This window comes from Cavia porcellus, unplaced genomic scaffold (assembly GCF_034190915.1).
Source record: "Cavia porcellus strain 051 isolate PalLab524CR breed Dunkin Hartley unplaced genomic scaffold, mCavPor4.1 scaffold_15, whole genome shotgun sequence".
NCBI lineage: Eukaryota > Metazoa > Chordata > Mammalia > Rodentia > Caviidae > Cavia > Cavia porcellus.
This window is the reverse complement of record NW_026947498.1, coordinates 55,350,628-55,374,308: the sequence shown is the minus strand read 5'-3', so window position 1 is coordinate 55,374,308 and position 23,681 is coordinate 55,350,628. Positions and strand designations below refer to the sequence as shown.

The window sequence follows — 23,681 nt, the reverse complement described above, 5'->3', positions numbered from 1 at the left end:
ACCTAAATAAATGGGGAAAGAAAAAAAGAAGACTAATAAGCAATTCTTCTTTCTGGTGCCAGCAGTTATATACCATAATTATGAATATTAATAACAATGCTTCCAGCTTACAAAGCTCTTTTCTTATGAGTTTCTCTATACAGTTCATAAACATTCTCTGTATTTCTTCCAGGATGCCCACTAGTAGTGTAGTTATAAAGAACTATTATTATTAATTATAGTGCATTTCCACTAAGAGAAAAAGAATATTGTCAAAGGATGTGTATTGCAAATTAGCTAACTTTTTACTAGGAATGTGGAATAAAGCTTTTCACCATGGTTAACCGTTAAGAAGTTTGTCTCTCTGCTTGATTACAAAGGGATGAGTAGGAATATTAAAAAAGGTTATTTTTTGTCAACTTTCCTTCACTCTCTTATGCATTGGTATATGGTAATATGCATTCTTTCAGTGATTTCTCCTAGACTTTTAAGGATCTGGGCTGTGGCTCACAAAGAGCTGGTTTATCTAAGGGTCATGAGTAAGGGGTCAGATCAAAGAATAGCATATGGCCGTGCCCATAGCTGAGTCTATCCATGACTTTCTCAAGGTTCTCTTACTTTTTTTTTAAGTTAAAGGTAAGCCTGTCTTATTGCAATTGATTTTTTCATGGTTTAAGTTCTTTTTCTCTTTTGTCTCTAATAAATCAATTCCCGCTAGTCTGTATTTGGGCATCAAGATGCTAGCTTTCTTGTCTTGGCCTTCTCTTCTCGTTACCCTTCTGTTGTCCATCCTGAGTGTGAGCGCACGGCCTGGAAGGGTGGGGATGTCTTTCACCAGTTTGCTCTGTTGCTCTCAAGTGCCCCAGTTACTTTAGTGCAGAGAAGAAAGCAAAGCAGATTGACCTGGATTTTTGACCTCTTAAACTCTTGTGGGCAGATGAATTTGAACAAAATACTTACCAGTCATTTTTCATTTTCTTTTACTTGAAAGACAATAGTCATGTTCCATCAGCAGTATGCTCATCAAAGAGATGTTTGCCTTTCACATCAAAGTCTGTTCTTATTTGTAAGAACAATCCTGGTGAATGATTCCTTTTCTGCTTGGCTAGAGCAAGTTCACTAGGGCTAGGATAGCGAATGAGCCAGCACAGCAAATTAGAAAACTAGCTAAGAAAGACCACGGGCCACTAGTATTGGAACTCACTGAAAAGGAAAATCCGAGGGATGGGGTTACCTAGAAAGAGGAAATATTATAGGAGAATCCAGAACTTGACATGAAGGAGTTTTTTTTCGCTACTAATTAAATTCATTAATTACTATATTTTAAATGAAAGAAGTCTTAATGATTCCATGATTGAACACTGTCTGTTCTCACAGACAAAAACGTGATCCTAGGCACAGTGAATAACTCATCCGAGTTTTCCTGTATGCCACTGTAGGGAGTGAAGATTCTTTCTCTGAAAGGCTGAGAGATCATCTAAATATGTGCACCAACAGCGTGGTGGGTTAGGGTTTGGTTTCTGACTACTGGAACTTAATCATTTTACCAAGGATCTACTGAATAGGTACCATGCTTTAGGTAATGTGATCTATTAAGGAAATATTTGGATCATAGGGTAATATCAACTGACTTTTTCTCAACATAATGTTCTCTCTCAACCAAATGAACTTCTCTAGGATATATTAGAGAGAGCTTTGGAAGATGTAGAAGCAAAGCATAAGACTCTTAAGGAGAAACAAAGGTAAGACAGATTTTCTCTTTGCAAGGATCTTTGGTTCTCTGTGTTAAAACAAATTCCAATTTCTAAGTACACAGGTTTGATAGTTACTGTAACAATTTCTCTTTTTCAGCTTGATGTATTTTATACTATGCCTCCTATTTTCAAGATAAACAATGTAAATACTTATAAAGTATGTATTGGCATGCACCTATATTTGTCTAGGCAATGTTAAAAGTTTTGAAAAAAATGAGAAATTGGTTCAAAATTTGGTAGTTTACACTGGATGAAGACTTTGAGCTGCCAGATTATCAGCTAAAAAAGGAAGGCTGAGCTTGTGGTTGGCACAAAGTTATGGTTGACTATAGGGGAAGAATTGTATTTGGTGCCATTCTTGGTTGAGAAAGGAAAATATGAATAACATTTGTTGTGCGGTAAATCTGTTCCATGAATTTAAAATGCTCATTCTTAGTCCTCATGCTTTTCCATGTGATTAGGCAGATGTTAAACTTACGTTCCAGTGAGACATAGTGTTCCAGTGGCTCATTCAGATTTTCCCAGTTATTTGCAAAGTTGGCCTGCTTTTGAAGCCCTGTCCGCCTCTTACATATGGGCAGTTTTCACAGCTCCCTGCAGCCTCCTGGTGCCACAGTTTCTATTACATTTTGCTATTTCTCAAGTTTTTTTTTTATGTTGAATAGAAAAGTTTAACACATAATATAGTATAGAGCAAAGTCTGAGAATTGAAGTTCACATCCGTTGCCCTGATTAACTTTATTAATTTTCATTTACCTTTGGTTTTGGAAAAGTTTAGAGAAAGCTAAAGAGTATCTTTTGGTACATTCCAGGCTATGTAGGATATTTAGAGATGTGGGAACATACTGAAAGTTGGAGATCACATTCAGTGTTAGAAAAACCTGCAGTTTTAAAAAGCCAAATTACCGTTTTTCAAAAATGCTTCCATGTGTATGTTAGGCCAGTTAACATTTCAGAACTCTCTTGGAACTTTCTGGTTTTTGTAAATTTAAATTATCAGACCTATTTTAGAATCAGTGACTGCCTGTGTTTGACTGGTATAATTGTGTAGAATACTTGGCTATATGGAGACACCAGGTACACATTTCTGTCAGATTTTGCAAAATAGCTGGACATGTTATATATCATTTCATGGATGCTTAACTTTCTGAATTTAATTATTAGCAGTTTTGTAAAGTCCATACTTTTATTTAATGAAAACTTTAAAAATCTTTTCTAAATGTACCTCTAGAGAATTAAAAAAAGCAAAAACACTCTCGCTGATCTTCGGAGTGAACATAGAAAATCCAAGCCAAGATGGAATGTTCCTTTACAGTAACAACCGTTTGATCAAAATGCATGAGAAAGTGGGCCCACAGCTGAAGTGGAAGTCCTTGTAAGTATGTTTTTGTTTCCAGATGCACAAGCAGGCAGAGGGAGGGTTCAGTAAGATTTTGTCTGTGTAGTGAGAAGAGTAATTACTTATAATGGGAACAGGTGTCATAGTCTGTGTTCACCCTTCCCGTCAACATTGCAAGCACTAATGTGCCTAATTTATACTGTCAATAAAGCTATATGCTTCCTCTAAGGAAAAAGCATACTTTTGCAAAAAATTTTTTCACTGCATTTCTTGAACAGCTTGATTTTCCCCACTGCTTGTGCCACCTCTTCAGGATTTCAATGTTTTACCAATTTAAAAGCATTATAGACATATTACAGACAAACTTTGGGAAAGAAAGATAAATCCATAACTCTGCAAAGCAGCCCTGTTAATGTTTTGTGCTGCCCATAATATGCATGTTTTTGCCAGGTACCTGAATGAGCTTATGCTATTAAAAGCTTCCAGCCCAGTTGGACTTCCAAGTAGTGGATTCTGTTGTTTCCCCAATGGTCTAAAACTTCATAAGCTGTTTTCCTCAGTGATGTAGAGTCCCAGAGAGACACCACTGAAAAGAATAAACAAGATTCCAATAGAATGGGTCAGGGGAGCATTTTGTCATCTTGATTTCTCACTCTTAAGGAACTAGCAGTTCGTTCATTATTCCATCAATAAGCAGTTTTATTGTTTATGTGCTGGACACTATACAAAGCTCTGAAGTCAAAATGGTCAGGTCAAATTGTCATTTGCTTAAGAAGCTTTAATCCAGGAAAATGGATAAGTATACAAATTTGCATTTCTGTATATACTTGTAAAAATAGCAAGAACTGTCTTTTAAAACCTAAAATACTTGATTCTTCCTTAAAACTCCAGAGCAGTTAGAGTTGAACTGCTTAAGGTGATCTTCCAGTGATGTAGCCTCAGGCCTGCTCTGGGCCCCTTTCCTGTCCCATAGCCTAAGCTCTCTGCATTCCTGTTCCTCTGATTGCTGAGATACTTCCTGCCTGAAGGCCATAGCACTTGCCTTTCCTTCTGCCTTAAGCCTGCTGTTCTCAGATCTTAGGAGTGCAGCTCTAGTGTAGCGTCCAGGCATGAATTCTTAACATACTTTCCATACAATTCGTTCTTCCTTAACTAATTACAATTGGCTCCTGAAGTCACCCCACCTGTCACTCTTCACATATTTGTGTCACTTAACTGTGTTTTTCAAATGTCACTTATCACCATCTGAAGTGCTCTTACACATTAATGTGTTTATTAGCATCTTGCCTGTCACCTTTCAGTAGAAGAGAAATTTCCTAATCAGGGACTTGTCTTCCTTGTTTATCACTGTATTCCTGGATCCTGGAATTGTGCCAGGCAGGTGTTGCACTGGAATGACTGACTGAATGAATGAATACTATGTTAGAGGTGAGCGTCAGCTACAAAGAAGGCAGTGATACCTCGGTTGTCGAAGTCAATTCGTTCCAAATTTGTGTTTGAACACTGAAAAAAGTCAAGAACTAAAGATTTAATTCAATAAAAAATAATGGAAGTCCAGATAATTGGTTCTGAGCTCCCAAAATTACATTTATAAATTAATTTTTTTAGGACTTTAACAAATCTTGAGTGATTTCTTTTTTTTAACGCTATCATGATCTCACAGTTCTCCTCTTAATTTTATTGTTATCACTTTCTTTGGGGCCATGATTAAGGTATTTTACACAAATAAAGTAGAGGAGAAAAAGCACAATAGTGATAGTCTTAACTTACGAATACAAACATTACATGCTGTCTGGGAGAGAGCATCACTTACTAAAGTGTCACCTTTTTGTCCTCGCGGCAAGATTTGGATTTTTCAAGTTGGATTTTCAGTTTGACTATGGAGCAAAGCAATGCACACCAAGCATATTTTCTTTTTTGCTGCTAGAGTGTGGAAAATTTGAGCTTGCAGCCATTTGACAACTGAAGTATCACAGTCTTTAGAAAAGCAGTCAGGGGAAGTTAGGGTAGGATTTTTGAAGAAGTGGGGTCCAAATTTAGACTTGCAAAAAGAATAGTGAAGGGGAGGCTGAGTGGAAGAGGAACACGGTGAAAACATGACCAGTGAGGCCTCCAGTTTGGACAGATGTGATTAATGTTCTGTGAAGAGGTAGTAGGGAGCCAAAAGTGTTAGACTACTGATGCTTTCCTCCGAACGGGTTTTGCCACCAAGCAGAACTTCCCAGATATGCACCTAAGTACCATTAGGAAAGTGAAAGTTAAAAGCAAAACAAAATGAACAAACCAACACCCCAAAACCAAACCTTTATTCATTAAAGGTGATAGATACTCATCTCCCTCTGAGATAAGAAACCCATATTTTCTATGAGTAGAAGTCACTGAGAACCCCCAGTGAGCGCTGTAGTGAGAAGAAATCCAGCCCAACAGGTAAAACAGAGACAGAGGATGATTCTGAGTGGTTTCATTAAGAGAGACTCCTGGAGGTTTATCGTAGTGAGACACGATATTGTTGTTGGTGTTCATGCTGAAAAACTCCTCTTTCCCACCAACCTTCATGGAAGGGAATAGCTTTGGGAGAAGAGTTACATTAATTCAGTAATGATATATTGGAGTGATTTATTATACAACCAAATACATCTGGGGCCAGCATAGATTTATGATGGGATCATAAGATAACTTTCTAAAGATAACTTTTTAAGGTGATGTTTAAACTTATTAAACTTTGAAATGGTCCAGACAAAGAGAATGTATTTACGTTTGGAAGCACTGATTACAAGTGACCCAGGCATATTGGGTTTTTCTTTATTTTTAGCCAAATGTTTTAAAAAAATTTAATTGATTTTATTCCCTCAGACTTGGGACAGGTGTGGTTGGAATTGCTAACATACCCTTGGAGATCATGGAACCATCCCATAATAAACAAGAATTTCTCAACACCCAAGAGTATAATCATCTACTGAGAGTCATGGGACAGTACGTGGTCCAGTACTGCAAGGACACTGGGATCAGTGAGTATTCAGTGGTTGCACTGTGACATCCTTAAGAGGGATCAAGCAGTGAGATTAAGTGGAAATGATTATGTTGACGCTGGTAACCAATAACCCGAAGACTGACAGAGACTTCCTATTGTAATATCCTAAAGGATGGGCTTGAGTTTTAGCTCAGTACAGTACATGCCTAGCATGCATGAGGTTCTGGGTTCGATCCCAGGCACTACAAAACAAAACAGAAGAAAACAAGAAGCAGGAGAGGCAAGAAGGGAGATGGTTCCAGAATCTTACCCAAAATGACATGTGCAAAATAGATTATAAGATGAAGGCAGTCAGAGAGCAGTGTGCAGTATCAGCTTGCCGTGGAGGAGAAAGGCAGCTGGAAGCTGCACACAGGCTCAGCGCAAAGTCCTGCAGGAACCTTTATAGCTCATAGTGTTCCAGTGTCATGTTATGGAACAGTAACTACTGAGCCTGAGTAACTATAGGTAACATTGTTTCATTTGTCTAACAACTTTTTTAAAATTTTATTTAAGGATAAAAAGGAAAAAAACAGAAAAATGGTACAAGTTATACAGAATTTAAAAAAAATAAACAGTAGGAAATCACTAGTTAATAGATTACATATTGTCATCTTAGAAATAGTTGTTCAAGTTACAAAATTAAAGCATATAAAGTGGACATTTAAACAGTGAGACTGCAAACAGTCCTGTTCAATGATCCAACAAAAACTTAGTAATATGGTTATCTATCTTATATGCTTAAATATACATGCAGTTACATCCTTTAGAGCACTTTCTTTTCCTCTCTTTTGTACAATGACAATTACACATTTTGGGTTTTATTACTCCCACAGTTTTTATTACTTTTTTTTTGAAGAGATTGAAACCAAATGTGACAACAAAACAGAGTCAGTCAAATCAAAAGGATGGACATAGTACATAATGTAAAAACAGAATACAAGGTGATCAACAGTGGTTACCATAATGCCTCTTGCTATCTTAAAAAGAGTTGCCTATATAATCAGTTATAATAAAATTGAACAGAACAATAAAGAACAAAACCAATAAAACCAAAACATTGGAGACATTACAGGACTTCAAAAGAAGATAATAGTCAAACCAGAATGGGCATCATAGTAAATCTTATTGTCTTCACAGTTGTTGCCTATACTTTCAAACTTGGTACTATCAAGCAAAACAGAAGAGAGTAAAATCAGTAAAAACAAGATGGTGAGAGCAATACAGGGTTTCAAATCAAGTTAACAGGAAATCAAAGTGGGATACTATCATATATCCTGCTATTTTTTATTTATTTTTCCCTTAATTAAAAAGTTAAAAATAAAAGAGGATTGAGATAAAAGAGGACATAACAACAAAACAGCACAGGTCAAAACATAACCATTTAAGCAAAATAGTGTTTCACCACAAGATATCCTGACATAAAAGTAGTTACCATAGTGTCTCTTTCCTTGAAATCTTTGAGTATAACTTCGTATACTGTAGCATCAAACATATCAAGACACTGTAAAACCATTCAAGAGAATGACAGTATTACAGGGTATTTAGAACCAACCAACAGAAAATGAACATTATAACCTCCTGTATAATCTCCTTGTCTATAAAAGTTTTTGTTGATATTATCACATATAATAAAATCCAATAAGATAGAAGATGGAGACAGAAGAACAAAAGCTTGATGGGACTTCAAAACAAGATGATATTAATAGCACCAGCTATTATTATGTCTTGTTTTCTCCAAAACAGCTGTTCCTATCATCCAACCTTCTCTGCCTCATTTCTGTTGAGCTCTTTTTCTGTCATTAGTTGTCAGATTGTCTTCTTCATTTTTCTTTCTGCTCCATTCATTGTGGCCTCTCTGCCACTGTTTCTGGAATCTTGGTATTGTTCTTTTAGAACGTCCTGCAGTATTCTCTGTAGAGTTGAATTGGTGGTTGCAAATTCCTCTAGTTCCTCTTTATCCTGGAAGCACCTTATTTCTCCATTAATTTCTAGGGAGAGTTGTGCAGGGTATATCAATATTGGCTGGAGGTTATTGTCTTTCAAAGCTTGAATTTTTTCTCCCCATGCTCTGCATGATTTGATGGTTTGTGCTGAGAAGTCTGCTGTAATTCTGATGGGTGTTCCCTTGTAAGTGATCTGGTTCTTGTCTCTGACAACTTATAATATTCTGTTCTTATATTGGATTTCTGGAATTTTGATTATTATATGCCTGGGTGTAGTTCTGTTTGGGTTGTAGATGACTGGGGTCCTGTATGCCTCATACATCTGAGTATCTTTACCTTTTTCCATATTAGGGAAGTTCTCCTTAATTATTTCTGTGAATAACCTTTGCAGTTCATTTGTTTGAATCCCTCCTTCTTCCTTTACGTTCTTAATTCTTAAGCTATAGATCCTCTTATCATCTTCTAGCCTTTTGTATTGTTACTGCTTATTTCCTTGTTATTTTTAAGAAGTTTTTCCTTTCATGCTCCCACATTACAAATCTGTCCTCCAGTTCAGATAATCTATCCATAATTTCTTTCAAGCTGTTATACCAGCTTTCAATAGAGTTTTTAGTTTCCTGGTAATCTCTTTGAACCTGCTTCATGTATTCTATTTTCTCCATCATTTTCTGTTCTTCCATTCTACCATCTGTTTTTTCTTGGGAGGTGCTTAGCATTTCTTTAACTATTGTACTTATATCTTGCTTTACTTGGTTAAATACTTCACTTTTGAACTCATCTATCAGGTCCCGGAGATAATGCTTTATGTCTATTGGAGCTGTGCCTGATATTGCATGTTTTCTGTTCTCATTCTCCTTTGTATTTACCTTTCCTGGATCAGTGTTCTCAGGACTGGGGACTGAGGACCCTTTGTTGTTGCTCCCTCTTCCCATACTTTTTGTTCCTTCCATACAAGCATATATAGGAGGCCCAGTTTCTTTCTTTGTCAGTTACAGTTTGTTTGAATCGCGCTGACTAGGTGTTTCCGCCCACTGCAGTGTACTAGGGAGACACAGAGCTGGGAAGCCTCTGCTGGGCCCACCCCTCCAGGTCAGTCAACCTGCTGAAGGCTTCAGTGCATTAGAGTGCACTGGCAGGCACAGGAACCTGGTTTGGGCTAGCCTAATGGGTCTTAGTCTGTGGTGTCACCCAGGCCAAGTGCTCCCCACCAATCCCGCTTAAGAGGAGAATATGTGACTGAAGTTACTGCAGCGTTCTTTCTGGCCACTCTGCCTGGTCCCAGAATGTCCTCTGTTGGAGCTTCCTAGTCTATGAAAGGGTCCCCATTCCTCTCCCTCACTGCAGGTCAAAGCAGGCCTCCCTGCCAGCTCTGCTCTCAATTCAGTTCACCGATTCCTGCTCTCAATTTAGTTCACCGATTCCTACTCTCAGAGCTTTGATGTCTCTATCCCTGCTATGCTGATTCCAATGCAGCAGCAGAGGCAGGAAATTCAAGCTGTGCTTTCCAGAGGTGCGGGTTCCAGCTTCAGCACTGAGACTTTAGCTGTTCCAGTTGTAGCACCAGGATTGCATTTCCAGTTGGTTTCTCTCAGCTTAGTTCATTCATGGGTCGGCAGGGTATACCTCCCCCTGCTTAGGACTCCCACACCGTACCATTCCTGGATTCTAAGCTGGCTATCTCAGAGAGCTTCTGTAGCTGCTGTTATCTCTCTGCCATGTTCTCCCAGAAGTCCCGGAAGCAAAGATCTTAAAACAGTCTCCTGGGCTCTGGATAGGGAGCTAACTCACCCCTGTTGCCAGCTGAGTTTCCTGGTTCCCGGTTCCAGAGAGGGTCACTGGGCGTGTCCTGGGCAGGCTTGAAACCTGCCTGGTGAGCACAGCCTAGTGTGGCTGGGCTCTGGGCAGGCCCTTGAACTCTGGGAGCAATGATCTTAACACCTGTCTGACAACTTTAAGGATATTAGTTCCAGAAATATTTCGATTGAAAATCATTAAAATAAATGTTTGAAAACTTAGAAAATAAACTGGTCATCTAGAAAATTTTGACCTATTTGGACTACTTGGTTCCCTAGGGTTCAACCATGAGATGGTGTGCTGTGTGTTAATAAACACTTGTTTGAATTATACAGATGTAGAGCTTCATTGATGGAAAGAAACAGACAAGCTATTCAGTATTTTTCAGTGATTTTTGTGTCAAAAATATGTCTCTCTCTGAGATAATTTAAAATCTTACTGCTCAGTTTGATTCATAATTTTAGAATAATTTCTTTTCTTCTGCTCTTTCTACTTGCACCTAAAATTTTCTGGCTTGTAAGCCAGATGGAAAACTGCAGAAACTCTAGAAAAAGGATGAAAAGATGAACGAGGGGGAGATTCCCTGCCAAACTAGGTTTTTATGCAGTGGTCTGGGTTCACTGTGAGCAGTTGTCTCTGCTGGGTGATTGCTTATCAGCCTCCTCCTGTCAATTCTGTGTGACACCTTGTGCCCATTCTACTTACATTTTCAAAGTCTTCTCAAGGGTTGTAATAGGATTCAAAACAAATAAGTTATGTTTGCATTTTTGCTTTTCTGGTTGGTTACAATGTTCTGTTAATTACAAATTAATTCAGAGATAGAGGATACTCTCACAAAAAGTGGGCTGTAGAAGGAATTAGAAAAAGGAAGAGAGGCAACAGGCATGTGAAGCTGCCCATGTGTCTCAAAACTTCATCTCCAAACTTCATTATCAAACTGAATCCAGTAAACAAGGTCAGAATTGATAGTCTCAGTAACTTCTGAGGAGACTGACCTTCAAGGTCTTATTAATTCCCACAGGGACAACAAGAATTATGGAATGCTTGACTAATACTCTGAGACTCAGTATTACAGGGCACACAGTTTTAATGAAAAGTATTTGGGTAGCTTTTTGCCTTATAAATAAAAGATGCAATCTTTGTATTTGCTATAAATCTGATCAGTTTCTGTGGCAAATTGGGCTCTCATAAAAAAAAATCAGCAGAATGGGAAATGGAGAGGTAATGACTTTGTATCATTCATCAAATTTGCATTTACTTATGGCACAGTTGATGGAAGAATCCCAGACATATTTTTCCCTTCTCTAAGACTGACCTCACCTCACTATCTGCTGTTATGTTTTCTGAAGCTTTCTGTCCTTACAATAAAATAGAATTATTATTCATCAACTTTGGCAAGTAGGGAAAAAAGAAAAAAAGAGGAGAGGGAGAAACCAAATAAAATGTCGGTTCAAGCAAAAACAATTTTGTAGAAATGGTTACTAAACATTTCCAGAATGCATCAGAATTGAGTTGATATGCTGAAATGAAATCTATAGTATAATAAGCATAACTTTGTCAACAGGATTCAAGCCACAGGTCTTTGGTTGACAGAGACGCTAAAACATTTAGCTTGGTCATTTTAATTCTCTCAATCCAATGTTAGGGCAAAAACAAGGGCTTCTCATCAAAAGAGGAGGCTCTTCTTGAGGCAGTCCATGAGTCTTTGAAAACCTGTACTAGAAAATATGTCTTCTATTTAAATCAGTTATTTCTCATGGATTCTTTCTTGTGTGCTAGGTTTGGATGTTCTAGGTCTTGAACATGTCAAACATTTCCACCCTGTTTGGAACATTCCAGTCTCTCTCAGACTTTTGGTCTTAGTGTTTTGTGTCTGTTGAAATCCTAACTTCCAAGAGGATGATGAGAGGTTAATGTCATTATAAAAGAGGCAAACGTGACATCCTGCACCCCTATACTATGTGAGGTCACAGTGAGAACCTCACCAAACTCTGAAGCAGTCATGGTCTTGGGCTTTCAGCCTTCAGAACTATGAGATATAAATTCTCATTGTTGATCAGCCATCTAATATTTGTTGTAGCAACCCAGATGGACTAAGACTCAGAGCTGACACGATTGCACAAACAATTAGAAGAATTGTTGCCTTATAGAGAACAGTGCAGCCAGGAAACAAAACCAGTGGCTAGGAGCCCAGTCTGTGCACCAGGGAAGGCCTCCCTGAGAAACTGATTATTTTCTGAAGGATGAGGGGCAGTTAGCTAGTCACCTAACTGATCCTCTCATGTGGAGCCAGGGGGGATATGCCAAAAGCCTTTCCAAATGACAGCCTTCCATACATTTAAAGACAAGCTTATCGCTTTCTTCAGTCTTGTTTTATCCTGGCTATTTTCAAGTTGTAGTACTATTCTTCATTTGACATGGAATTAACTATATTCACTATCTTAGCATTATCCTTTTAAGTGTTCCTACAGACAAAGTGTTCCAGATGAAGTCTAGACAGTCTTGACTGAAATCAGATCATTATCTTTCAAGTTATTGTGATGCTTGTGGTGTGGCCTAATAATATATTAACACTCATAAGCACATTATTGAGCCACAGCATCCTTAGCACCAATTAACAGTTTCACTGAAATCTATAATGTTGTTTTTGTAAAACCATCTCTTTTTACTAATATTTTTCCAGTAAGTGTTATTAGACCCTGGAGTGCAACATACATTTTCCGTATTAATTTTTTTCACTTCATTTGTCACCACTCTTTCGAGTTGTCATGACCTTTCTGAGAATCTGATGCTGACTTCTAACTAATCTTATATGATGTCTGCTAACATTTCTCTGTGACTTCACGTAAGTTCTGTTGCATGGGACAAAGAAATTCAAGTGCTATGGTCCCGCAGTGTGACCCCCACTGCAGCAGAAATGAGCACATGAGACACTTGGTGAGGACAGTTACCAATTCCAAGTCTCCTAATCATGCTACACTCTGACCTGTATCAGTTTCCCAGTTTGTGCATAATTTTGGAAATGAGAGATAATGGGATGAATGTCTCCATTAAAAATAGATAATATTCTGGTTTTTGGATATAGCTAGCTGCTCACAGCAAAGTTATTTTTCCTTCATGATTCCCGGTAGTTTCTAATACCTCAGGAATACTGTAAGAAAACCAAAGTACAGCATTTCTGTGAGAGATACGCACCTAGTGAGGAGGCCTGTATAAATACCCAAAGGGAGGTCTCCCCTTTATTCGCACTGGGTGTGACATAACAGAACATCACACTGGGTGGCTTCAGTAACAGATATCCACATTGTTGAGGTTATGTGTTTTATTTTGTCTTTGAGTACTGTACCACATTGTATTTCATTGTTTGTTGCTAATTCTTTTATTATGTTATTCTGGGCTGAGTACCACCCTTCTCAAATTCCTATCTTGATGCCCTGTTCCCAGTAGCTCAGGACGTGGCTATGCTTGGGGATGGAGCTTTTATAGAAATATATCATTTAAAATGACCTCTTGTGGTGAGCTGCGATCCAGTCTGTGTTCTCATGCAAAGAGGAAATAGGGGCACACAGAGACCCCAGGCCTGGAGGCACACAAGGGAAAGCCCGTGAGCTGATGTGGTGAGCAAGAGGCCATCAGCAAGCACAGAGGAGCAGCCTTCGAAGAAACCAAACTTGCCAAGACCGTGATTTTGGACTCCCAGCCCCAGAAACAGTGAAAAGATAAATATCTGTTGGTTAAGTTGCCCAGTTTATGGGGTTTTATTATTGCAGCCCCAGAAAATTAACAAGTATGAGAAACTTCAAAATTAGAAGTAAAGTGACTATTGCACTAATACTCACCTAATAAAGCCACCATCCAGACTCAACAGTTACCAATGCCTGGGCAAACTAATTTTGTAGCAGGGAATTAGCAGATGGGTCTGGAGATACCATGCTGATTACTGAAAACAGGATAAAGCTTGGCATCTCTGCCTTTATTTGTCTCCTCTATTACCTTAAGACTTTGGATCAAGGCTGGGGATTTAACTCAGTGGCATGAATACTTGCCTGGCAAGTGCAAGGTCGAGTTTGATTCCCGGTATCCCCCATTCCCCCTGAAAAAACCTTTGGATCAGATCCCTGCTCAGCTCTGCACACACATATGTTGATAACTGAAGGCGTGTCTGTGTTACAAAGTTGATTAGCCCTAAATTTAGCCTGGCACATTCCTCTTCAAGACTCAGAATACCAAGTTAAAAGTAAAGTGAATTTTAGAATTTGCAGGGACATTTATTAATTGTTTTCCCTTTCCAGATCCCCTGAAGCAATGCCTGTAAGTCTTCAGTCACTGTCTCAAATATGCAGGCATCTCAGATTTCAGGAAAAACAGTCCCTGGCAGAGTACCCGTGACCCCATGTTGCAGTCACCTCCTTAGCAGGAGCAATCTGGCATGACAGGAACTGAGACTGTACCCCTAAGCAGGCACCATCATCTCTTGATGGGATCTGAGTTGTCTCAAAAAGCGATTTCTTTCCCAGAACCTCACAGAGCCAACCCTGAGATACTGATCAGCCCCGCTACACTTAACTGGGACCATCCACACAGCCAGCTATGCATGCCTCAGCCTTTGCCTTTGTTCCCTTTATGTATAAAACCCCCAAAGAACCTATCAGCCCTGCAAAGACAGATCTTGAACTTCATCTGTGCTTCCCAGCATGGCCATACTGACTAAAGCTCCTCTCCTGTCCTTCCCTAATGCTGGTCTCCTTCACTGAGGTGGTGGGAGTGGTGGCCAAGCTTAGTCTGGAGGTGATGTTTATGCCCTAGAAATCTGATAACGGTTTCATCCATGTTTCACCAGTTTACCCACTTGCATCAAGACAACTCTAGGTGTGCAGTTATATCCATAACTATAATTATATTCATAAGTTAGCCAGTATTTCTAAGTGTTCTTTAAAAACCAGTACAGACATCACTAAAAATGACCAGTACCTCCTCGAAATATTTTGTGCCATAATCTATACAATTCCATCCCATTTCTTCGGCCTGACTTTCCCTCCACCTGGTTATCCTTGCAGTTTATTTGTAGGAGAAACCAGGTTGATTGTCTTGCAGTTTTCTCACAGTCTAAATTTTGCTCTTTGCAGCACTGCATTACAAGGTGTAGCTTGACTTCCTCCTCTTTCTTCTCATGGGTAGTTCAGGAGCGCATCACGTTGACTTCTGTTGAAAAATCGGTCATAGATTTTAATCCATTCAAAAATGCTTTTACTTGGTGATTGGAATTGTCGCCATTGACAGCACTTATGCTACCCTTTCTTACAGACTGCACTTGTATCATCACCAAATGGCATTTTTCATATCTGTAATGGAATTTCTCCCTAAATTAGCTCAAGTTCACCCATATTGCAACTAAAGTACTAAAAAGTCTAAGATTTTTGTTTCATCTGGAGTCTAATACAATTTTATTCTTTAGTTTGATTTTTCTCAAGACTATGACTTAAAAATTCTATTTATCAGCCTGCTAATGTGTAATGTAGTAAAGAATACTTATTATTTAAGTACTCTGAACTTAATGTAATTGTAGATGAAATATATTTCATGAGGATTAGGGAATAAGATCATTGTGAAATTCAAGCTGAGTAAATTTTAGCTATTTTTGTCAGATAAGTATGTCTATTTTCACTATAATAACCTTTTTACTATCTTAAGTGTGCAACACAATAGTTTACTTAAAATATTATTTTTCTAAACAGTTAAAAAAGTAAAACTATGCAATTAGAATTAAGCATGTCATACATAAAAGCATCAACTCTACACCTTTAAATTTTAAAAACATTAAGTCATTTAGCAGGCCCTTTATGCCTGAGTCATGTAAATAAAATCATAGTATAAAAATTACCCATCTTAAACCCAGTAACAGGGGGACATATGGTTTGTAGCTGAGTTGATGGTTTCCCATGGTAGCAAAGAACTCAACAGTGTGCTTTAAATTTTTATGCCTAGTCTTGATTTTCAAATTTCAGAGAGAATTAGAGAAGCAAATGTACCAGAGAAAAACAATGTTGATACTAAATAAAATATAAATTAAAAAAACAAGGTACAAGTTCTTAGAAAAGAACCAAAACAACCCCACTTTTTTTCAGTGTGATGTTTATCGCTCTGTGTGTGTGTGTGTGTGTGTGTGTGTGCGCGCGTGTGTGTGCATGGGTGCCTGTGTGTGGTGCTGGAGATCAAGTTAAGGGCTTCGTGCATGCAAGACAAACACTGTACCCATGGAGCTTTGTGTCCAGTCCCGTAGAATTGCTTTTGGCTTGCTTTAATGAGGTTGCTAGCCATCCCCTGCTGTAGTAGGTGGGGTGAAGCCTGAAGACAAGAGAGGCACCTCCCTCTGGGAGCCCAGAGCTCTGGGTTGGAGGAGGAGTTCAGAATATGGCAGGCAGTTGCAGTTCTTGAGTAACTGCAGTCTGCTGCAAAGGTCAAAGGTGATATCATGTATCTTACACACATACGGTACAGATTTAAGCATACAGAAATGTAGTTGAGGGAAATAAAGCCACTCAAAAGTGTTATTTAAAAAGGGCCTTGGGGAACTGAATTTTCGTATCCAGAAAACAGAATCTTGACTCCATCTCTTACCTCCACAAAATGGATTCGAAATAGATCAAAGACCCTATAAGAGCTGAAGCTATAACATTACAAGATGAAAACATAAGAGAAACACTTAAAAACATTGATATAGGCTATGATTTTCCACATATAATCTCCAAAACACAGAAAACAAAATAAAAACAGGCAAATGAGAAGTGTATCAGGCTAACAGCTGAGGACACAACAGAGTGCAAAGAGGACCTACAGAAACAAAAGAGACATTTGGCAAGTATTTATAGGCCATACAAGGAGCTTAGAAAACAACAAAAACCAAATAGTACAATTTTAAAATGAGCCAATGATCTGAATAGGCAGTTCTCAAAATACTGTATACAAATGGGTCAACAAATATATTTAAAAGGTGCTCAATATATTTAACCATCAAGAAAATGCAAATCAAAACGGCGATGAAGAGTCATCTTACCCCAGATAGAATGGCTGTTATCAAAACAAAAACAAAAAAATAAATAAAAGATGCTGGTTAGAATGTGGAGAAAGGGGGATTCTTATACCATTGGGAATGTAAATTAGTGGAGTCATTATGGAGAAGAGTATGAAGGTTTTTCAAAAACACTAAAAATAGATCTACTGTACAATAAACAGACACGCTGCTTCTGGGTGTGTATCCAAAGGAAATGAATTAAACATATCAAAGGCATTCCTGTATATTCACTGTGGCTTTGCTTAACAATAACTAGGCTTTGGACTCAACCTAGGGGTCCATCAGTGGATAAATAAAACATGCTATATATGCAGAGTGGAATGTCCTCAGTCATAAAGAGGAATGAAATCTTGTCATTTGCAGCAAATGGAAAAAAATGGAAGTAACTGGAGAACTTTATTAGGTAAAATAATACAGACACGGGAAGATGCACTGTAAGTTTTTCTCTCATAGGGGGAAGCTAATAAAAGACAACCTCAATATAGAATATAATTATTCAAGATTGGGAAGAAAGAAATGAGGAAAGGAAGGCAGGATATACAGGGCCTCTGGCATCTCACAGGCAGCACAGCACGTCTCTCAACCAGCCATGGTGAACCTTTCAGAGACAAGTGCTCAAACTGCAACAAAACCTGCTTATTAATTGCAAAGTGCCAACATTGCAGTGCAAACTGAATACTGAGGTGTTAGTTAAAACAAAAAACCTCATACATTTACATCTTTTCTTTTAAAAGAAAAACCACACATGTGCCATAGGTTATCCATCACGACCATTATGGGCATTCTTCCTGATCAACAGCAGTGCTCTCACAGGTCACTGCAATGTACAGACATCACTCTCAACTGACTGGAGTTGGCATTATCAGTTAAAACCTTTGTTAGTCCAGAACTTCCATTAAAAATAATAGATGAGAAATGATTCCACTTTCAACCTAACTGGGAAGGTTTTGAAGTCTGTTAGGTTAGTAAACATGGGAAGAGTAAGAGCAAACAAAACCATACTTAATAGAGAGGAAACCATGATGCAATAGTCTCGACAAAAAATATGGACTTGTAATGGTTATCTTGGGAGATCTTTGAAAATGAAATAAATACCTTCTTCATCTTATGATTTTCCTGGTGCTTTGAGTTTATAAACTGTTTCTAGGCATCCTCATCTTGCCATTTACTACTGAATTTTATTGCTTCTTTCCTTGGTTAATTGATTCCTGGATGTCACTGTACATCTATGAAGAAAGGAAACCGTAAAAATCTGTGTGAACTGCTTTTTTAGTTACTGGGTTTTATCAGATGTTTACTAAGTTAGTAAAATACTTGCAGTTATATTTTTCCTTGCTTTGAAGAGGTGCCTGAATAATTAATCAGATTATTTAAGCATTAGGAACACCTGAATAAAGCATTCCATACATAACTGGCAGGAAATTAACCTTTCACGGGTTTTCTCACAGACACTTGTTCTAGAAATTGATACTTTAATTTTGTGTGCATTAATCCAGATTATCACATTAATTTAATGAGTTGTTGATTCTTCAAACAAAAGTCTCAAGATGTGTATTATATAATTCTGAATAAGCTGTGTGCTTTCAACTATGTACTATTTACCATATTAAACTGAATTTTTAAATCGGCTTATTTTGGAGGTGCTAAAGCAATAATCTAATTTTGTAGTCAATAAATTGTGGATTATCTGCATGACTTGTCTCATAGGTGGCTGGAAATACTTAAAATGTAATTTTAAAAGTCAGTTATTTTTGTTTGAAATTTCACTCAACTCATTTACATCTAGATGAAAGGGCAGTTTTAAAACTTTAATTAAAGCATATTAATACAAATATCAGTTAATAAACCATATATGTAAAATATCCATAATCTTAAAACATTCTATTTCTGAGCACCATACTAAAGCAATGAATTATTGTTATTAGTGATTTTATCATGTCTTACCAGGACAGCTTAGACAAGAATTTTTATAAAAGCACAGTGTCAGCCTGTCCCAGAAGATATAATTTGGAAAATGTCTGTAGGCATACACTTTGTAATGTCAGCTTCACTATCATTTTGGAGTACACAGATTTAGAAGGAAGCATTGGAGTAGTTGTGTATGTCTCCATAGACTGACTAATACATAAAGGAAAGTACTAACTAGTGGTGTGTGTTTCTTGCCGTTGACATCCTTCTGGCCTTTTTACTTATAAGCTTGTAGAAGGATTCATACAATCTCCAGAGCTCACGCCTCAGAAATTATTTTAGTATCATAACAAGCACAAATGCAAATTGTGCATGTAAGAATGGCTTCTCTCTGAAGGAAAACAATCAAGAATCCAGTGGCAGTTAGCAGAATCTATTCCTAGGTAGCCACCCCCTCCAAAAAACAAAACATAACACCAGTTCGAATCTTTGCCCCAATATCTGCCTTGTGTATCATCATGTCTTTTATTAGACCTGGTCTTTTACATATTTGAGCTAATGGACTTAGCTCATTTCTGTTTGTAATAAGTAGTAATTCTTTAAAGTTAGTTCTGTGAGAAAAACTCAGCATTCTGTGCCAGCAAGATCCTTTGCACAGTCACTATCTTCAAGAATTTCACTATGCAGAGGGGAAAATAGGAAGAAAGTGGATTAAAGTGCAGTGCTAACTGTTAACATGGTGTGATCACAGGGCAGGGAGGGAGACCATCACTCTCCCCCCACCTCCAGAAATGTGTGCTTGTGGATTTAACAGTTTACTAGTTTTGCCATTCTTAAAATGTTTGCATTGGGGATCACCATGGATATTCATCTTGTGAGTTAGCTGTGCTATATTAACTTTCCTAGTTAATGTTTTCAGGGGGAGACATTATTTTGCCTTTATGCCACATTACATATTAATGAGATATTCTTTCAAGAATAGCAGCAGCAGCAGCATCCTTTTAGGGATTTTGGGTATAGGATGTTAAATTCTACATTGAAGATATGCTAAATTACAAAGCCCAGCTCCTCCAATGGGAAGGTATAGGCTTCATATGGACATAGTATGCAGAGAGAGAGCCAATGCAACACAGCAGAAACTTGAAATTCTGCAAGGCTCTCTCATATTCTGTTACTTCTATTTTTGTTACTGTGTTAAAATACGTGTAACAAAAAATTTGCAATCTTCACCATTTTTGAATGGACAAATCAGTGGCATTTACATAACACTGTTGTACAACTGTAATTAACGTCCATCTCTAGAATTCTTCTCATCTTGCAAAACTGAAACTACACGTGCAACAGTAATTTGGCCATTTCCTCCCCATCAGCATCCCATGGAAACCACCATTCTATTTTCTGTGCCTGTGACATGGGCTACTCTAAATACCTCATATAAATGGAATCAGATGGCATTTGTGACTGGTGTTCATTCATGGTTATGTATCTAGAAATGGGCTTGCTAGATCATATAGTAGTTTTGTCTTTCATTTCTTGAGGAAGTCACATTTTATTTTCAATAGTTGGGTATGTGCACAGGCATTTCCAGCAACAGTATTATTTTCTTTTATCACATCCTTGCTAACACTAGTTATTTTTTATCCTTTTAATAATAGTTATTCTATCAGTTGTGAGGTTATATCTTATTGTAGTTTTGATTTGCATTTCCTGGATGATTAGTTATGTTGAACATTTTTCTATGTACTGTATGGCCATTTGTGCATCTTTTGAAAATTTAGGCCTTGCTTTAAATTGTTTCGAGTACTATGTACGCCAGACAGTAGAATTGTCAGATCACTTGGTGATTCCATTATTCGTTTTTTGAGGAACCACCACTCCTCTTCTATGGTGTCTGCATCCTTTTACACTGTCCGTAGAATGCACTATTTCCTCACGTGTTTGCTCATCGAGGCACCTGTTTTCTGTGCTTTGATAGCAGCCATCCTATCCTAACAAGTGTGAGGTGTTATCACTATTGTTTTGATTTGCATTTCTTAAATATAGAGAATATTTTGATATTCTTAATGGCTATTTATATTCTTTCTTTGGAGACATATCTTTTTCAATCTTTTGTCCTTTGTGAATTGATATCTCTTCACCTGTTTTTGTTGTTCAGTGAGAGATTTATTTAGAAAATGTTTTCAATTTCAAAATCCTACCCAGTATTGTTTGTATCATCAACTATTTCTATTTAAATTTGTTACATTAAAACTAACAAAGTGATCTATGAAAGGAGGTTTATAGTTTCACATAACAGTACTGCTAGTGTTACTATATGTTTATTATGTGTGTTTGAATATATCAAGATAGTTTCTAGATTTGGCTGGTTCATTGTTCTATGTAATTCCTGTGTCATTTTTCCTTATATCCTGCCTGTTTTCTTCTATTATTAAAATTGAGGTATTGAAGTTTTGAATGTTAACTTAATGCATAGTTTTTTGTTGTTGTTGTTTTATTTAATTTTTGTTTTTGTTTGTGTTGTGCTGAGGGGATTGAACCTAGTGGCTCTTACACTAAATTACATCCTCTACCCTTTTTAAATTTTGTCCTCTGAAACAGGGTCTCACCAAGTCACTGAATTACCCAAGTTATGCTTGACCTTGTAATTCTTCTTCTTCAGCTTCCCAGAGTGCTGAGATTATAGGCCCCAATTATTACCTTAAAATTAACTAAAATTTTGTTAATTTTTGCTTCATTTATTTTGATGATGTTACTAGATGTATGTATTTATAATCATTTAATGTTTTTGTAACATTAATAAATTAAATTTCCTAATATGTAACATCCTTCATTGTATCTTGTAAGGTTTTTTGATTGAAACTGTATTGTGTTTGATATTAACGTAACCACCCTTGCTCTGTGTTGGTTATTATTTGTAAAAAATATCCTTTTTCATCACGTCATTTGCAACCAACTTGTGCCTTTGGATCCAAAGTAGTATTGCTTTTCCTCATGTCATTTGCAGCTAATTTGTGTCTATAATAGCTATACTGTAACCATGTTTTTAAATTCATTTTACTAATCTCTTTCTTTCTTTTTTTTGTTTGTTTTTTGAAACCTAGTCTCCCTATGTAATTCAGGTTGGCCTTGAACTGGCTTATATAGCCTAGGCTGATCTCAAACTCAAGGAAATCCTCCTGCCTCAGTCTTCTGAGTGCTGGAATTACAGGCAAGTGTCACTGCACCCATTAGAATCATCTCTGCCTTTTGAATAGAGAACTCATTGTATTTACATTCATAGGAGTTAATGAGGAAAGTCTTCTGTTATTTTACAAACTGTTTTCTGTATAATGATAGCTTTGTGCTCATTTCTTGCATTATTGTCTGCTTTTGAGTCCATTTGATTTTTTGTAGTGAACCATTTAAATTCTTTTCTGACTTCGTGTCAGATACACTCTTTAGCCATTTTCTTTGTGGAGATCACATCTATCACACTAAAGTTATTTGTGACAACTTAATTTCAGTAACATACTGAAAGATCTGTTCCCTAAGTAGCTCCTTTTCCATTCTCTTCAATTTAAGTCATGAAATGATATTTTTGTATTCTGTATGTATAAAAACATAACATAATTTTTAATCTATTACTATTTTAAATTATGCAAGTCTCTTAAATTTTGTTGTATAGAAAATAAAAGTGTACTTACATAACATTCTTGTAATAATACTAGTTTTATAATTGTGTAGCTACTTTTAGTAAGAACTATTTCTTTACACAGTTTCTGGTTACATTCTAGTTCCTTCTCATTCACCATGCAGGATAATTTTAACGTCTTTTGCAAGGCAGGTCTAGTGGTAATGAACTTTCTCAGATTCTGTTTATCTGGGAAAGTCCTAATTTCTGTCACACTTTTGAGAAGGACAGTTGTGCCAGACACAGGATTCTTGGTTGACTGTTTCCTTTTAGCAGCATTTAGTGTATTAATGTATTTAGCAGCATTAATGTATATAATGAAAACTCTGATAATCTTATGGAGGATCCCTTGTATTTGGGAAGTTGGTATCTTACTTCTGCCTTCAAAATTTTCTGTCTTTGTCTTTCAACAGTTAAAAGTTTTTAAAGCTTTCTTGATATTTGTATTCAAGTCTTCCATGAAACGTGGGAAGTTTTCAGCTATGATTTCTTTAAATGGTCTCTGTTTCTTTATCTTTTCTTTTCTCATTCTGGAGCTTTGACAGCATGTATGTTGGAAACTCTTGGTGTCTCTCTGCTTCCCTAAGTTCTGTCCACTTTTCTTTAATAATTTTTATTATATTCAGGGGCTGGGGGTTTAGCTCAGCGGCATAAGCACCTGCCTTGCAAGCAGGCGGTCGTGAGTTCGATCCCCGGTACCGATAAAAAGGGAAAAGACAAAAAAAAATTTTTATTACGTTCCTTGTGCATGGATAATTTCTGTAATTTTGCTTTTACATTTATTGGTACTTTTCTCTGTCTGCTCCAATCTGCATTTGAGCCCTTTTAGTGAAATTTTCATTTAGGATTGTGGGTTTTTTTGGTCCTAAAATTTCCTCTTGCTTCTTTTTAGACTTGTTAATATTTCTGTTATGTTTTTAACCTTTTCCTTACGTTTTATGTTTTTCTTCAGTGGTATTTAGCATATATATATATATATATATTTTATTTTATTTAAGGAGAAAAAAAGGCAGAGAAAGGGTACAAGTTATATAGATTTACAGAAAAAAAATAAACAGTAGGAAATCACTAGTTAATGGATTACATATTGTCATCTTAGAAATAATTGTTCAAGTCACAAAATTAAAGCTTGTAAAGTGGACATTCCAACAGTGAGACTGCAAACAGTTCTGTTCAATGATCCAACAAAACTCAGTGATATCATTATCT

The 23,681-nt window shown here is 37.1% G+C and overlaps 1 protein-coding gene across 1 annotated transcript in view; it reads left to right on the top strand.

Moving 5' to 3' along the window:
- Positions 1-23,681, top strand: part of Morc1 (MORC family CW-type zinc finger 1) — a 163,723-nt gene that overhangs the window by 51,200 nt on the left and 88,842 nt on the right. The window contains exons 12-14 of the mRNA XM_063224421.1: positions 1,657-1,721; positions 2,965-3,108; positions 5,926-6,080. Coding sequence (XP_063080491.1) covers positions 1,657-1,721; positions 2,965-3,108; positions 5,926-6,080 — 364 coding nt within the window. The remainder of the gene's footprint in view (positions 1-1,656; positions 1,722-2,964; positions 3,109-5,925; positions 6,081-23,681) is intronic.